Source organism: Nerophis lumbriciformis, linkage group LG37 (assembly GCF_033978685.3).
Source record: "Nerophis lumbriciformis linkage group LG37, RoL_Nlum_v2.1, whole genome shotgun sequence".
NCBI lineage: Eukaryota > Metazoa > Chordata > Actinopteri > Syngnathiformes > Syngnathidae > Nerophis > Nerophis lumbriciformis.
Window position 1 is genome coordinate 16,879,706 of NC_084584.2, and position 17,194 is coordinate 16,896,899.

At 40.9% G+C, this 17,194-nt stretch overlaps 1 protein-coding gene across 1 annotated transcript in view; it reads right to left on the reverse strand.

Moving 5' to 3' along the window:
* Positions 1-422: 422 nt before the first annotated feature.
* The window catches only part of LOC133577252 (uncharacterized), a 42,657-nt gene continuing 25,885 nt past the window's right edge, over positions 423-17,194 (reverse strand). Inside the window, exons 10-11 of the mRNA XM_061930915.1 lie at positions 8,077-8,169; positions 423-1,774 (exon numbers count right to left, since the gene is read on the reverse strand). Coding sequence (XP_061786899.1) covers positions 1,409-1,774; positions 8,077-8,169 — 459 coding nt within the window. The 3' untranslated portion in view covers positions 423-1,408. The remainder of the gene's footprint in view (positions 1,775-8,076; positions 8,170-17,194) is intronic.

The following is a 17,194-nucleotide window of genomic DNA, read 5'->3' on the forward strand; positions in this document are numbered from 1 at the left end:
GATAGTTCTTTACTAACAGCAAAAATGCTATTATGTCATTGCCTCTCACAACCCCTTCCCATAACACCTCTCGCCCACCCCCCACCCCACCCTCTAGGGGACAGAATTCTCTCCCGCCACCCCCCTAAAGTGAGTATGTATGTGTCAAAATATACACTGAACAAAAATACAAACGCAACACTTTTGTTTTTGCTCCCATTTTTCAAAGATCTAAAACTTTTACATATTCCTCCAAAATATTGCTCACAAACCTGTGTTAATGAGCATTTCTTCTTTGCCAAGAATCCATCCCACCTCACAGGCGTGGCATATCGAGATGCTGATTGTGGAGAGGCGGAGCTGGTAGTCCGACAGCAAGGCAGGGCACACTGGAGCCCGCTGCGGCGAGGGGGCGTGGACGGCGAGCAAGCGGCGAGGCGGGGCGCCACGCCGCAAATATCATCAGGTGCGTGGGTCGCCCAGCTGGGCACAATTAATTGATCTTCTCGCACTATATAAAAGGGCCGCAGCCGTGAACGTCGGGAAGAGAGTTGGAGAAGCAGAAGCAGATGCAGAGCGCAAGAGACGGAGAGCCAAAGGAAGACACGGATGCGGAAAGCTGTAAAGTGGACTGAAGAGCGAGCAGGAAGAGGAAGGAGCTGAAAAGCGACCCGACCAGAGACTGTGTCATTATTGAAAAATAAAGAAAGTCAAACCTGCTCGCAGTGATGTCAATCCTTAGTGATCCATGGAACCCGCACAACGGTGAAAGACTGTCACACTGATTAAAACAGCGTGATTATTGCACAGAGAATTTGGCAGTACATCCAACCGGCCTCACAACCGCGGACCACGTGTAACCACACCAGCTCAGGACCTCCACACCCAGCAGGTGCACCTCCATGATCGTCTGAGACCAGCCGCCCGGACAGCTGCTGCAACAATTGGTCTGCATAACCAAATAATTTCTGCACGAACTGCGAGAAACCGTCTCAGGGACGCTCATCTGCATGCCCGTCGTCGTGTATCTAGTAACATTTTTAGATCTTTTAGTTAAACCCGTGAAAAATTGGAGCAAAAACAAGTGTTGTGTTTATATTTTTGTTCAGTATAGGTAAGTTATTACGCTAGTGCATTTTACGTCCACCCCTCTCATCGTTCAAGAAGCACTGCATTTTTAGGGGAGAACTTGTCATCTAATCTAGTTTTTTGGCTCACATGCAGTCCTTTCCTAGTCTAAACAATCCGTGGTTATGTTAAATGCATGCATTGCCTGCGTTGTTGTTGTTGTTGTTGTTGTGCTCTAAGTGCAAAGGCTCGTTGAAAAGCTTCTTCTTGTTGACACTGATGTCCGGCTCCAGGATTGTTCTTGTGTTGGACGCGTGTGACCGACCTGACAACATTTCAGGTGCTCCTCTTTCCGCCCAGCTTATTCTCCATCCTCAGCAGCTCCCGCCGTTTCTGCAGACCCGGTTGCACCCACCGGAGGCGTCTCGGGCGAAGCCACGGAGAATGAGTGATTGCCGGAGGCAGCAGAGCTGGCAATCGTGGCCGAATCGGGGGTTCGGGTGGCGCTCAGATCGCCGTCGGGCACCAGGGTGGCCTCCTGGCTGTCACGGCGACCCGGGGAATGAGCGCTGAGGAGGGGCTTGTGGGAGGCGCAGGTGACGGCGTCCGTGTCGCTGTCCAGAGGGAGGCCTGAGGAGGTGAACTCTACTCCAGAGTCGCTCATCTCCAGGAAGTTAACGTCTGAGGTGAGAGCCTGGTAGCGGCCCGGTTTGGACACCTCTAAGCCCTGCAGGAAGTAACGACTAATGTCATACAAAGCAAGTTTATTTTCATTATTACTTGTATTATTCATTTTAATTATAAGTAAATACATTAAAAGTGCTTTACAGATGCGTAAAATTACAAGAAGGCGAATAAAATCATGAATAGAATAAAATAATCCTAAAAATAATCATGAACTAGAAGAAGCAATTCCTTAAGGAATTGCGTGTGAATGCTCCAATGCTGAAGTTGAACTGAAATGCTGACAGAATGTAGTATGAATGTAAGAATAGTTTGAATGTTGGAATGGTTTGAATTTCCAGGAAAACGGAATTTGGTTTAGATCTTGGGAAAGTGTTAGTTGGATGAGTGGAACGTGTTGATGTTGGAATGGTTTGAATAGGTTGAAAAATGTGGACAATTGTGGAAGTTTAAAAAATGGACAATTTAGTGATGAAGACAATGTGCAGGAAACGCACATTAAAAACCTCTTAAGGCCCAAGCTGTTTGTTTACATGCTTTTTTTATTTCTCTTTGCTATTTGAGCTTATTGGACCCTAATTAGAATAAAAACTAAGAATCATCTTTTGATATGATGTACTTAGTCCATAAGCAACAAACGTGTACTTCATGTACATTCACCACCATGAATTGATTAACGTGGACCCCGAGTTAAACAAGTTGAAAAACTTATGCGGGTGTTACCATTTAGTGGTCAATTGTACGGAATATGTACTGTACTGTGCAATCTACTAATAAAAGTCTCAATCAATCAATCAATGTTTGTGTCAATGTCATGCTAATTCTTATTTTTACACCTTTTTTTTTTTTCCAAATTCCATTGTATGTCATACTCTTCTGACACCACCAGATGGCAGTATAAGTGTCCACATAAGCGGCCATGAGACCCCATATCAGTAGTGTACACAATTTTGGAAATAAGAGCTAAAAGGTGCTGTCCACGCATGTGGCCACTAAGGCCTTTAGAGGTTTTAAGGTGAGTTAATGAAAAGCTATTACCGACAGTCCCCAAACAACACAAGTCATTGTTTTTTTTGTCAAGATATAGATAGATGCTGGGTTTTTTTTTTACTATAGGCACAGAAAATGAATAACATTATAGAGGTGGGTCAAAGAAAAGGAAAACTAAAGTAAATACATACAGTGGGGTGCAGGGAACCCTAAATCAGTGGTTCTTAATCTGGGTTCGATCGAATCCTAAGGGTTCGGTGAGTCGGGCTCAGGAGTTCAGCGGAGGTCAAGACACACCCGACTCATCGTGTAAATAAAAACTTCTCCCTATCGGCGTATTACGGATACGGCAACAGCAGAAGTCACACTGATTTGCAGGTGTGTAATTTGTTGTGAATTTATGCACTGTGTTGGTTTTGTTCATGCACGGTTCATTTTGTGCACCAGTAAAAAAAACATGGTAACACTTTAGTATGGGGAACATATTCACCATTAATTAGTTGCTTATTAACATGCAAATTAGTAACATATTGACTCTTAATTAGTCATTATTAAGTACTTATTAATGCCGTACTCAGCATGGCCTTATTATAACCCTAACCCTCGAACCCTGGCCCTAAACCTCGAACCCTAACCCTAACCAAATAACTCTAAATTAAGTCTTTGTTACTTAGCATATGTTACCCATACTAAAGTGTTACCAAAAACATATAACTTTGTCTTGAATTTGAAAAAAAAACATTTTATTTTTCACTAAAGAACAGTTCGGTGAATGCGCATATGAAACTGGTGGGGTTCGGTACCTCCAACAGGGTTAAGAACCACTGCCCTAGAGGTAGTTGTCCATTTGTACACTCTCAAGTAGATTAACATCTATATTATACATGTCGGTCCATATATATAAATGCCGTTAATCGGGGGTCTGTCGCTGAGTGCATGTCATACTGAAGGTCATTTATATAAATGTAGCTTTGATGTAGAAAGCTACTTTTGCCGTGTAGCTGGTAGTGTAACTTGCCACAATTCTCTGGGGATAGCGACCCCTGTCGCTTAGCTACATTTAATCGAGAGTAACTTGCAGCGTGGCTTACCACATTTTCCAAATAGCTTGCCCATTACTGCCTGTACCTTAATTTGATGTATGATAACGCTGTGTTCCTTTTATCTCGGAAGTGGGAGCTGGGAATGATGTTGCAGCCGAGTTACTGGACTCTGATATCAACAAAAGAAACAATAATGAAATACAAAATTATGTCCGTCTGTAAATAAATGAATAAATAAATAAATAAAAAGTTATGAGCGTTACAGTTACGAGGTCAGAAATCAAGCAATTTCTGCCTTGTTTGAATATAAACAACTTATGGGAAAATATGCACTCTTTCTGCAACGGTGGATGAAGAGGAAACACATTATTGCTAGCGATGTAGAACGTATGTAACACGTGAAAAATACTTAATTTACACTACAGTAACGTTACATATATAAACGTCCAACAATCCATCCTATATGGCTAATCAGAAGTGCTACAGTAATAACGGTTATTATAGAGCAGGGGTCTCAGACACGCGGCCCACGGGCCAATTGCGGCCCGCGAGACGCTATTTTGCGGCCTGCACCTTAATATGAAAATTTAATGTTAGTGCGGCCCGCAAGTTTTATATGAATGGCGCTTGACAGCGTCATACTTGCCAACCCTCCCAATTTTTCCGGGAGACTCCCGAATTTCTGGGCAACCATTCTCTCGAATGTCTTCACCCAAACAACAATATTAAGGGCGTGCCGTGACGGCACTGCTTTTAGCGCCCTCTACAACCTGTACAAACAGCGTGCCAGCCCAGTCACATGTTGTATTTGGCTTCTGTACACACACGTAAGTGACTGCAAGACATACTCGATCAACAGCCACACAGGTCACACTGAGGGTGGCCGTATAAACAAGTTTAACACTGTTACAAATATGCGCCACACCGTGAACCCACACCAAACAAGAATGACAAACACATTTCGGGAGAACATCCACACCGTAACACAACATAAACACAACAGAACAAATACCCAGAATCCCATGCAGCCCGAACTCTTCAGGGCTGCAATATACACCCCCGCTACCACCAAAGCCCCCCCACTCCCTCCGTGCGTCGGTTGAGGTGGGTGGGGTTGGGGGGGGCGGTGTATATTGCAGCCAGGAAGAGTTAGGGCTGCAAGGTGTTCTGGGTATTTGTTCTGTTGTGTTTATGTTGTGTTACGGTGCGGATGTTCTCCCGAAATGTGTTTGTCATTCTTGTTTGGTGTGGGTTCACAGTGTGGCGCATATTTGTAACAGTGTTAAACTTGTTTATACGGCCACCCTCAGTGGGACCTGTATGGCTGTTGACCAAGTATGTCTTGCAGTCACTTACGTGTGTCTGCAGAAGCCTCTTACAACATGTGACTGGGCCGGCACGCTGTTTGTATGGTGAAAAAGCGGACGCGACGACAGGTTGTAGAGGACATTAAAGGCAGTGCTATCACGGCACACCCTTAATATTATTGGCCGGGTGAAAATCGGGACAAATTCGGGAGAATGGTTGCCCCGGGAGATTGTCGGGAGGGGCACTGAAATTCGGGAGTCTCCCGGAAAAATCTGGAGGGTTGGCAAGTATGTTGCTAGGGCGGGATAGCCATTCAAAGAAGATGAATTCATTAAAAAGTGCATGTTAGATTTTTTTAAGAAATCTTTTCTTGCGGCCCAGCCTCACCCAGTTTCTGCATCCAGTGGCCCCCAGGTAAATCGAGTTTGAGACCCCTGTTATAGAGGCTTATATTACTGTTTACATTCAGAGCAGCCATCTTTAGCAACAATAGCAACTCTGGGGTGGTGAGAATGCTCTGATTATTCGAGTAGAACATTTTAACCTAAACGGGCGTTCCAGTGGAAATTCCCACTCGGAATTCCAAAATTCCGCCTTCTTAGTAAGTTAAGTTAAAGTTAAAGTATCAATTATATTCACACACACACACACACACACACTAGGTGTGGTGAAATTTGTCCTCTGCATTTGACTAGGGATGTCCGATAATGGCTTTTTGCCGATATCCCGATATTGTCCAACTCTTTAATTACCGATACCGATATCAACCGATATATGCAGTCGTGGAATTAACACATTATTACGCCTAATTTGGACAACCAGGTATGGTGACGATGAGGTACTTTTTAAAATAAATAATAAAATAAGATAAATAAATTAAAAACATTTTCTTGAATAAAAAAATAAAGTAAAACAATATAAAAACAGTTACATAGAAACTAGTAATTAATGAAAATGAGTAAAATGAACTGTTAAAGGTTAGTACTATTAGTGGACCTGCAGCACGCACAATCATGTGTGCTTACGGACTGTATCCCTTGCAGACTGTATTGATATATATTGATATATAATGTAGGAACCAGAATATTAATAACAGAAAGAAACAACCCTTTTGCGTGAATGAGTGTAAATGGGGGAGGGAGGTTTTTTGGGTTGGTGCACTAATTGTAAGTGTATCTTGTGTTTTTTATGTTGATTTAATAAAAAAAAAATTAAAAAAAAACAATAAAAAACGATACCGATAAAAAAAACAAAAAACGATACCGATAATTTCCGATACTACATTTTAACGCATTTATCGGCAGGCCAATATTATCATCAGACATCCCTACATTTGACCCATCCCCTTGTTCACCCCCTGGGAGGTGAGGGGAGCAGTGGTACCATGCCTGGGAATCATTTTTGGTGATTTAACCCCGAATTCCAACCCTGGATGCTGAGTGCCAAGCAGGGAGGTAATGGGTTCCATTTTTATAGTCTTTGGTATGACTCAGCCGGGGTTTGAACTCACAACCTACCGATCTCAGGGCCGACACTCTAACCACTAGACCACTGAGAGGGAATTCCTGGAATGCTTTACTCAACTCGGGTATTTACCGTATTTTCCGCACTATAAGGCGCACCTAAAAACCACAAATTTTCTCAAAAGCTGACAGTGCGCCTTATAACCCGGTGCGCTTTATATATGGATAAATATTAAGATTCATTTTCATAAAGTTTCGGTCTCGTAACTACGGTAAACAGCCGCCATCTTTTTTCCCGGTAGAACAGGAAGCGCTTCTTCTTCTACGCAAGCAACCGCCAAAGTAAGCACCCGCCCCCATAGAACAGGAAGCGCTTCTTCTTCTACTGTAAGCAACCACCCGCCCGCATAGAAGAAGAAAAAGCGCGCGGATATTACCGTACGTTTCATTTCCTTTGTGTGTTTACATCTGTAAAGACCACAAAATGGCTCCTACTAAACGACAGGGATCCGGTTCATGAAAAGACGCAATCTCTCCATCCGCACACGGATTACTATTTCACAGCAACTGATATTCCTGTGAACCGCACTGTGGATACAACGGGAGCACGTACGGTGAATATTCGCACCACAGGGAATGAGAAGTCATCCTTCACTGTGGTTCTAGCTTGCCATGCTAATGGCCAGAAACTTCCACCCATGGTGATATTCAAAAGGAAGACCTTGCCAAAAGAGACCTTTCCAGCCGGCGTCATCATAAAAGCTAACTCGAAGGGATGGATGAAGAAAAGATGAGCGAGTGGTTAAGGTAAGTTTAAGTTTACGCGAAGAGGCCGGGTGGCTTTTTTCACGCAGCTTCGTCCATGTTGATATACGATTCCATGCGCGCCCACATCACGCTGGTTTTAATATATTATTAAAGTTTGACTGACCTATTTGACTGTTTTTTTGACATTCCTTTAGCGCAGTTAGATGCGGCTTACAACACGGGGCGGCTTATAGGTGGACAAAGTTTTGAAATATGCCGTTCATTGAAGGCGCGGCTTATAACCCAGGGCGCCTTATGGTGCGGAAAATACGGTAATTTGTGTTTAATTTTAGTGTTTGTAAGTATTTAAGCCAAAACTTCTGTTAAACGTGACGAATTATTCCTGTTAATAGGCTATATAAGAAATTGATCTGTGTTGCAATCGGTCTAATTCCACTTCCTGTATAATTCCAATTCAACATCCAGCGGGGGTGGAGTCAATTCAAATTCAATTATTCAAAAAAATTAAATTGAAGTTTCAGATTCAGAATTTTGCACAAGCCTGATGATAAACATAATCCCTCACAGGATGTTTTCTAGTGGAAGTGGGGCTAAAAAAAAAAAAAAAAGGAGGTTATGAGGGAGAATGAGGTCAGTGAAAAAAAAAACAATTCATTTATGAAGACACTTTATGGAGGAACATGCAGTATTAATAGATTCATCCTCAGCTTGCTGGCGGCTCGTTAAACATGCAACGCAACATGAACGCCGCCATCGTCGCTTTGCGCGCTGACCTTAATGGCGACCTCGGTGGCCTCTGATGGGTTATCGCACGCCGACTGCGCGGCCGACTCCTCAGCGAACCTGGTGTACGCCTCCTGCACCACCTGCACGCACACACCGCGTCAGAGCACACCGCAATACCAACATGAAAACACCACGGGGAGCTCTTGAGGGGGGCGGGGCTTGGGAGGTTGAGCGAAGGTGAAACGGGAAGTAGGAGGGGCCTAACATGGGAGCGAGATAGGGCCAGGGCAGTCAGGTGCACGTAGACGGGCTGCCTTTGTGGATACACTGACGTTGGGTCCTCAAACTCCGCCTCCACCCGTACACACACGCACACACACATACACACAAATACACACACGAATATAGGTTAAGACATGAAACACAAAACGCCACTGCCACATAGAGTGAAAAATACTGTACATGACAAAAGTGAGTACAGCCATTGCACATCGACAATACTTTAGAAAGTACATACTTTAGAGAAGTCAGTGTGCAGCTTGTGTAGCGATTAACTCCGCACTGAAAATTCGGTTGTGCACAGCCATTATTGTCGACATAGCTGTACATGGCAAGATAGTTTAGTCCTGCCTCAAGTCAAACATGGTAGCATGCATGAGTGCTGCCAGCCCTGTGGAGCTGTGGTTCACTAGGCCTTTCATCTAGTCTTCTGGGCAAGAGGTGAAGTGAATTATATTTATATAGTGCATTTCTCTAGTGACTCAAAGCGCTTTACATAGTGAAACCCAATATCTAAGTTACATTTAAACCAGTGTGGGTGGCACCAGGAGCAGGTGGGTAAAGTGTCTTGCCCAGGGACACAACGGCAGTGACTAGGATGGCAGGAGCGGGACTCGAACCTGGAACCCTCAAGTTGCTGGCACGGCCACTCTACCAACCGAGCTACGCCGCCCCAATACTAGATACTTGTTTGTGTCTTCCCCAAAGTCAAGCGCGGTTGTGGTTCTACTGCATGAGCTGCACGAGTGCTGGTGCATCTGCATGGAAACATGAATTCTAGCATGTGTTGTGCTTAATAAGACATAACGGAATGCAGTATATCATGCATTGTCCTCCTAGTAGGAAAACATTGAAGTAGCTGCACATCAAACACACTTGGTTACTAAATCGTTGCGACCTAAATTGTCATTGGTGATCAAACTGGTAGCGTCCTGGTTATGGTGCTGCACGAGTGCTGACGAGACCAGGGAGCTGCAGGTGATCGAGTAGGAACATGTACTGTGGCATTTTGACGGAGAGCGCGTTCCTCATGCCTGCATTTTCAGTTCTTATAAGAGTCAAGGAGACATTACAATATGAAGCGGGGGTGTCCATACTCTGCCACCGAGATGTCATGAGTATAATAAGGAATCTTACCACAGGAAAACTACTCTCATTTTAATGGGCTGACAATTTTTAAACTGCTATTATGTCACCATCTAGTGGACAATGTGAGTAATTCAGGCAAATGATCTTTAATTATAAATAAATAAATTATGCTCCAAAAATTCACATGTGCAGCATTTACTTATATGAGCCAATGCAAACAACCTTCCCTAGTCATGGTGGAAACAAAAATTTTAATAAAAAAATCCTACCAACACAAGTTGTCCAGACATGGTCACACATAACACAACATGCTCACTGAACTTTGTGGACATTATAAAAAAACATCCATGCACCACTAAAAAAAATCTAAATTACACCCATTTAAATCCATTTGAAAGCATGATGGGAAAAATGCAAAACAGTCTCCACACTAATGCATGTTTGGCACATTTTAGCTGCTTGATATTACGGACTGATTAAAAAAACTTTAAGGAGATTGTCACGAAAGTAAACAAGCTAGAAGTCAAACTTTTCACATTATATTAATTACATATCCACTATATTAATATATACAGTAGTTAGTTTACATGCAGTCGGCTTTCGGTCATCGGTCAAATTCTTTTAGCCCAATGCTGCCCCCAAGTCAAAAAGTTTGGACACCCCTGATATAAAGTATACTAGGCTATACTTTAGAGTAGTCAATGTGCAGCTTGTATAGCTGCATAGATGTACTATCCAATGCAAATGAGCCATTATTGTCATCCTGGCTCCTTATCTTGTTGAAAAACCCTCATTCGGCTAAGTTCCTGCTTCACAATGTCACAGTACATGCTGGAATTCATCATTCACCTTCATAACTGCAGCACTCGTGCAGCTCAGGGAAACAGAACGCTACCGCGCCCATGCTTGACTGTAGGGAAGACAAAATCATCTCGCCAAAAGGCCAGAAAAGGTTGTTAGTTTAGCAAAGATTTAGCAACAAAGTGGTTTGATGTGTAGCTACTTTCACGTCCCTATGAGGAAGACAATGCATGATATGCTGCATGCCCCATTAAACTCAGGAAGAAAAAGGGAGATAAGGAAGACACTCAGGTTCACAAAGTCACAGCGCCGGCAGCATTCATGCATGCTGGAGGCAGGCAAGACTGGGGATGTGTACCGTATCGAGAACTTTTATAATTCTGTCTGTACTACCGGATACCGATTCACGTAAAATCAAAAGCGGCCATATTTCAATACCTTTGCAGATCAAGTAAACAGTCACTCACTCTCAGTAATGTTGCAATTTTCAACACCAACAAAGGACGTATGCTTGGTAGAAAACACTCGAGCGTAAAGTAAGGCTCCACTCTTCCAAAAATGTGCTAGCTTGATGCTAATTTACATAGGGTTTGCCATGGACAGGCTACTATTAGCATTGGCGATTTCACATGGCGTTTCAGCCCCTTTAAATTTGGTAATTAAAACTACAACTAAGACGAATGTTACAATTAAACAGCTGGCGTTTAAAGGGGAACATTATCACCAGACCTATGTAAGCGTCAATATATACCTTGATGTTGCAGAAAAAAGACCATATATTTTTTTAACCGATTTCCGAACTCTAAATGGGTGAATTTTGGCGAATTAAACACCTTTCTATTATTCGCTCTCGGAGCGATGTGACGTCACATCGGGAAGCAATCCGCCATTTTCTCAAACACATTACAAACACCGAGTCAAATCAGCTCTGTTATTTTCCGTTTTTTCGACTGTTTTCCGTACCTTGGAGACATCATGCCTCGTCGGTGTGTTGTCGGAGGGTGTAACACCACGAACAGGGACGGATTCAAGTTGCACCAGTGGCCCAAAGATGCGAAAGTGGCAAGAAATTGGATGTTTGTTCCGCACACTTTACCGACGAAAGCTATGCTACGACAGAGATGGCAAGAATGTGTGGATATCCTGCGACACTCAAAGCAGATGCATTTCCAACTGGACTGGACAGATCAGCTTTCAGGAAAAGAGAGCGGATGAGGGTATGTCTACAGAATATATTAATTGATGAAAACTGGGCTGTCTGCACTCTCAAAGTGCATGTTGTTGCCAAATGTATTTCATATGCTGTAAACCTAGTTCATAGTTGTTAGTTTCCTTTAATGCCAAACAAACACATACCAATCGTTGGTTAGAAGGCGATCGACAAATTCGTCCTCGCTTTCTCCCGTGTCGCTGGCTGTCGTGTCGTTTTTGTCGGTTTCGCTTGCATACGGTTCAAACCGATATGGCTCAATAGCTTCAGTTTCTTCTTCAATTTCGTTTTCGCTACCTGCCTCCACACTACAACCATCCGTTTCAATACATGCGTAATCTGTTGAATCGCTTAAGCCACTGAAATCCGAGTCTGAATCCGAGCTAATGTCGCTATATCTTGCTGTTCTATGCGCCATGTTTGTTTGTATTGGCATCACTGTGTGACGTCACAGGAAAATGGACGGGTGTATATAACGATGGTTAAAATCAGGCACTTTGAAGCTTTTTTTTAGGGATATTGCGTGTGGGTAAAATTTTTAAAGAAACTTCGAAAAATAAAATAAGCCACTGGGCACTGATTTTTAATGGTTTTAACCCTTCTGAAATTGTGATAATGTTCCCCTTTAACACGCAAATTACTTGCAGTATAAACCCTTTGTAGGGCGCAACATAACACATTCAGCTTCTTGGAAAAGCTACTTCCTCGTTCGACAACAACAGAATACCATTGACAGCCAATAAAGTACTGCCATCTAATGTCTTGGAAGTGCAACTGCATCGCAAATGAGACTAAAATGGTATATAAAAACCAAGATATAACAACCGGAAAACAAAGTTATCATAATCAGCTCATTTTTAAATGTTTTAAAAAAATTAGATTTTATTGTGAAAAAATTTACATTTGTCAACACACAAAAAAATTGGTACCTTTGAGTGCCGGTATTGATTACCGGGTCCGAGAATTGGTACCCACATTCAGCTTTTTGGAAAAGCTACTTCCTCGTTCGACAACAACAGAATACCATTGACAGCCAATAAAGTACTGCCATCTAATGTCTTGGAAGTGCAACTGCATTGCAAATGAGACTAAAATGGTATATAAAAACCAAGATATAACAACCGGAAAACATAGTTATCATAATCAGCTCATTTTTAAAATGTTAGATTTTATTGTGAAAAAATTAACATTTGTCAACACACACAAAAATTGGTACCTTTGAGTGCTGGTATCGATTCCCGGGTCTGGGAATTGGTACCATATCGGTTCATATGTGATCAAAACACATACCGTACCTAGGCAGGACACAATGTGTTGCCAGCTGTTTAAACAATAACGGCTGAATATTGGATCGTACATTTGCACTGCTAAACAAGCTGTACAGTGACTCCTCTAAATGGTCACCTTCTAGTATCATCCTTAAGATTGACCAAAGTCATAGAAATGCTCTCTAAAGTACGAGCTAGCTTTTGTCAGATACTGTAATGACTGTATGTGGTGTTGGCTTTAGATGACAACATGGATAACAACAACAACATGGATGTCAGACCAACAAACACACACACATACACACACATGAAATCTACTTTGCGGCAACAATTAGCGGCTTTAATCAGCTAAATACACAAAAAACACAAGCCTGAGGTAGCCGCACAATGTGCACTTGTGTGTGTTCGCTGAGCCAGCTGCAGCTGTCGCAGGGACTAAAGACTTTTCGTCAAATTAGTCCATCGATCAACTTCTCCCTGTTCATTAACATTGATCGCAGTTTCTGCTCAGAATACTGCAGCATGCATTAGGTGGTCTACAGGGACACGACAATATAAACACATTTGTCAAGGGGCCACCGACCACGACAACAACAGGAAGTTGATCGGGGAGCTTATTTGCGACAAAAGTGCTTTTTTTTTTTTTTTTTTAACGAAGAGCATAATTAAGAAGCCACAACACATGTTTAGTTTCTTATGATCAGATTTCAACTGTCACCTGGGGGGGTATTCCAAGTAGGAAGTTCAAAAAAAACTCGGAGTGCCAACCTGATGTCTGAGTTGATTTACCCTAAAATGGGTCGGGTTCCAGAACAGCTGATCTGAGTTAGTTCAATCAATCCTGGGTATGTTGACACTGTGCGTTAGGATTATACAATTCACCATAGCAACCGGGGAAAGAAAACGTCCTCTTTCTTTACCCAGCAGGAGCTGAAAGTGTTAATGCGTATTTATTGCAAGTGTGAACTTTTTTTGAAAGAGAAATAATACAATGACTTGAGTGAAATTTTGGATTGTAGTTTTTTATCCAGTGCGTTCATGTTTTTATTTCTATTTTATCTATGTTTTATCTAGTGTTTTTCAAGTTTTTAATTTTATTTTAATTTTCTATTACATATTCTAACTTTCTATTTTTATTTTTTTACCTTTTTTTATTTTAATTTTTTTATACTTTGTAGCACTTTGAGATTTTAACAAATGTAAAGTGCGTTACAAATTCATTATTAGTGAGAGAGTTACTGCCTGAGTCAATGTGTACGTTCGTATGCATATTTTTACTGAAAAGTGGAGGATTGGTATGAAATAAAATAACATTTTAATGTAACTGCCATCCAACGGGTGAAAAATGCACATGGCGGCAGCTGAAAATAATATTTGTTTTAATTATATTTGACATATTCAGTGGATTCAAATCCAAGGCAAATATCGTAGAAAACTATACAGACCAGGGGTGTCCAATCTTTTTCCACCATATGTATTTATTTAGTAAAAAAAAAAAAGAAGAAAATGCTAAAAAAAAAAAAAAAAAAGACATACATTTAAAGACATAACTTAGTGTCAGCTTTGTGTTATAGATGACAAAGTATATTATCATTAGTTACTACAGGGGTGTCCAATGTGCGGCCCCGGGCCCACAGCTTGAATTTTGTTCAATCGCAGAACATTGTCAGGAAAAAAACAGTAAAAATGGAAGAACAAAAAAGACATGATGTAATGGGAAAAAGCTGAAATGTTGATGGTAATAACCAATAATAAGGCAGTTTTCACTCTAAGTGTTGTCTTTAAATATATATTTTTTTACAAAATTAAAAAAATATCAAAATTGCCCTCACATACTTTGACTTTTCAGTATGCAGCCCTTGGTGGACCCCTGGGTTAATATAACCAAAAGTTCAGCTTTTTTCTCATTACATGACATCTTTTTGCTTTCTTTTGCATTTTCTTACTGTTTTTTTTTTCTTTCTTACAATATTCTGCGGGCCAACAAAACTTGAGCTGTGGGCCGCACTTTGGACACCCCTGATATAGACCAATTTGCTTCAGTGTTATATCGTAAAATGTGAGATATACTTCTTGAAATAAGAAAATTAATGTGCCGTTTAAGCTCTTGTTGGCAGGTTATTTTACTTGTAATGTTCACAATAAAGAAATGCCAAAAACAAATGTAATTTAAATTGTTTTTTTAAATAACTAAAACAGATTAAATATGTAAAATCAAGGTAAAAAATAAAATAAAAATAAAAAATAAAAAAATAAATATATATATATATATATATATATATATATATATATATATATATATATATATATATATATTGTATTTTCTTTTGTTTTTCCAACATATTTTTTTTTACCAGTTTACTTGATGTTTGTAATAATTTCAGTAAAATACTCCTGAGAACCAGCGTCCTCCCCAGTGGACACTTTAGCATTAGTTTTGAGGACACTCCAGTTTTTAGCTGCATATAGCACAGATTTTAGTTACGTTTACAGTAATAAATAGATCTCAATAATTTACGTTTTTTAATTCAAACAAATTCAATAATATGTATTTTTTTTATTGACCACTATATTTTTTTCATTACAGTCTTACATAATGATAGTATATTTAACTACCGGTACCGGTAACCACAGCCTCATAATCCTCTCACAACATGAATCTTCAGGAATGAATTCTGTTTCAACATCTACTGGTCACCAAGCAACAGACACGTCATGTGTGACAGTTTGATTCACGTTGATCAGGAAGCAGGAGACATTTACAAATTTGGAGTTTGTTCAATAAAACCTGCCAGCTAGCAGGTTAAGTTCACAGTGTAAGTTGCCATGGCAACTAATTTTGAATTTGACTCACCTTTCTAAAACTTTCTTCATTTCAGGGATTACATACTCAAGATTTTTTGTATTAACCTGCTTTTTGGAATACCCCCAAGCAGTCTTAGAAGCATCATCAGTTGAAACCTGCAAGGCAGAAACTATCTGATACACCTAAATAAACAATAATGTCTGAATTTAAGAAACTAAACGTATATTCAAAAGGAAGACAAAATGAACCTATTTGAAGCCACAACACAATTGTCTCACCAAGAAGACGCTCCGTTTGAGGCTCCTTAAAAGTCAAAGACACAGGCGACAATGTTATTTAAATCTTAAACTAAACATTATAACTACAATAAACACCCTCACATGAGCATTAAACCTGGAAAATAACTGGAAAGTAACACAGCAGGGAGTAAACATCCTGAAACCGGAAGGCACCATCGCTTGCATCCCATTGATTGGATAAACAGGACGTCTAATATAAAAAAAAAAAAATCTGGCTTTTGCAAAAAGCATAATGCTTACTTTTGATTAGGGGTGTGCCGACCCGATATTGGTCCGATATCGGCTTGCATCTAAAAGACAGCCATTTAAAGTCTAAATGTCCTACAACAAGCACACAAGGTTGGTATTTTCTTCTATTTTAGTCAAGTTATTTACAAAAAGGTAAACATGGTAGGCTATAAGCTACCAAGAGCTACTGTAGCAGCTACACCACAGCTAAACACACAATAGCACACAAGCTATACATATGTAATATTTATCCTTAATAAAATATCGCCGTCTAAAACAGCATATTTGTTAATATAAACAAGTATCAAATATTATAGCTGCATAGTGCTCAGACATACAAAGTTTCCAAGGCAGATGTGTATTAAAAAATATCCAGTAACAAACGTGTCCGCATTATTCAACTTTTTGCATCATGAACTTAATATAATGAATTATTGTGATTACTAAATGTTGCCAAAAACTTCTACCACTCCACTTCAATTTGAAGAAGGAGAACTGCACTATTTTTGGAATTTTGCATATCGTTCACAATTATTATTTATGAGAGACAAGAACACACGTGTCTTTTTTTTTTTTCGGATTTTAAAGATGAAAAAAAATCGCTTGAAAGACGAGGCTAATGGGAGTCAACGTTGTACCATTAAGCCCTCTAAAACAAGTTCAAAACGCTTCATCAACGTTTTGTATGCACACTGCAATTATATATACAATGTAGTAACAGACACGTTCATAACAGTCTGTTGAAATAAAGTGTTTCTCGCCTTCCTGTCACTTGTTTTTTTCTTCACACTGAGCTCGCAGGAGCCAGCGTCATCTCACAAGATCCTCGGGTGCCGCGGATGTCAATCAAGTGACGTCATAGTGAAGACTGATGATCGCTAATTTTTAGGAGTATTTTTTTAATGCCTGGCTGGCGATCGACCTACACACCCTCCGCGATCGACGTAATGGGCACCCCTGCTTTACCTGCTCAGTGGCCTAGTGGTTAGACTGTCCGCCCTGAGATCGGTAGGTCGTGAGTTCAAACCCCGGCCGAGTCATGCCAAGGACTATAAAAATGGTACCCATTACCTCCCTGCTTGGCACTCAGCATCAAAGGTTGGAATTGGGGGTTAAATCACCAAAATGTTTCCCGAGCGCGGCCACCGCTGCTGCTCACTGCTCCCCTCACCTCCCAGGGGGTGA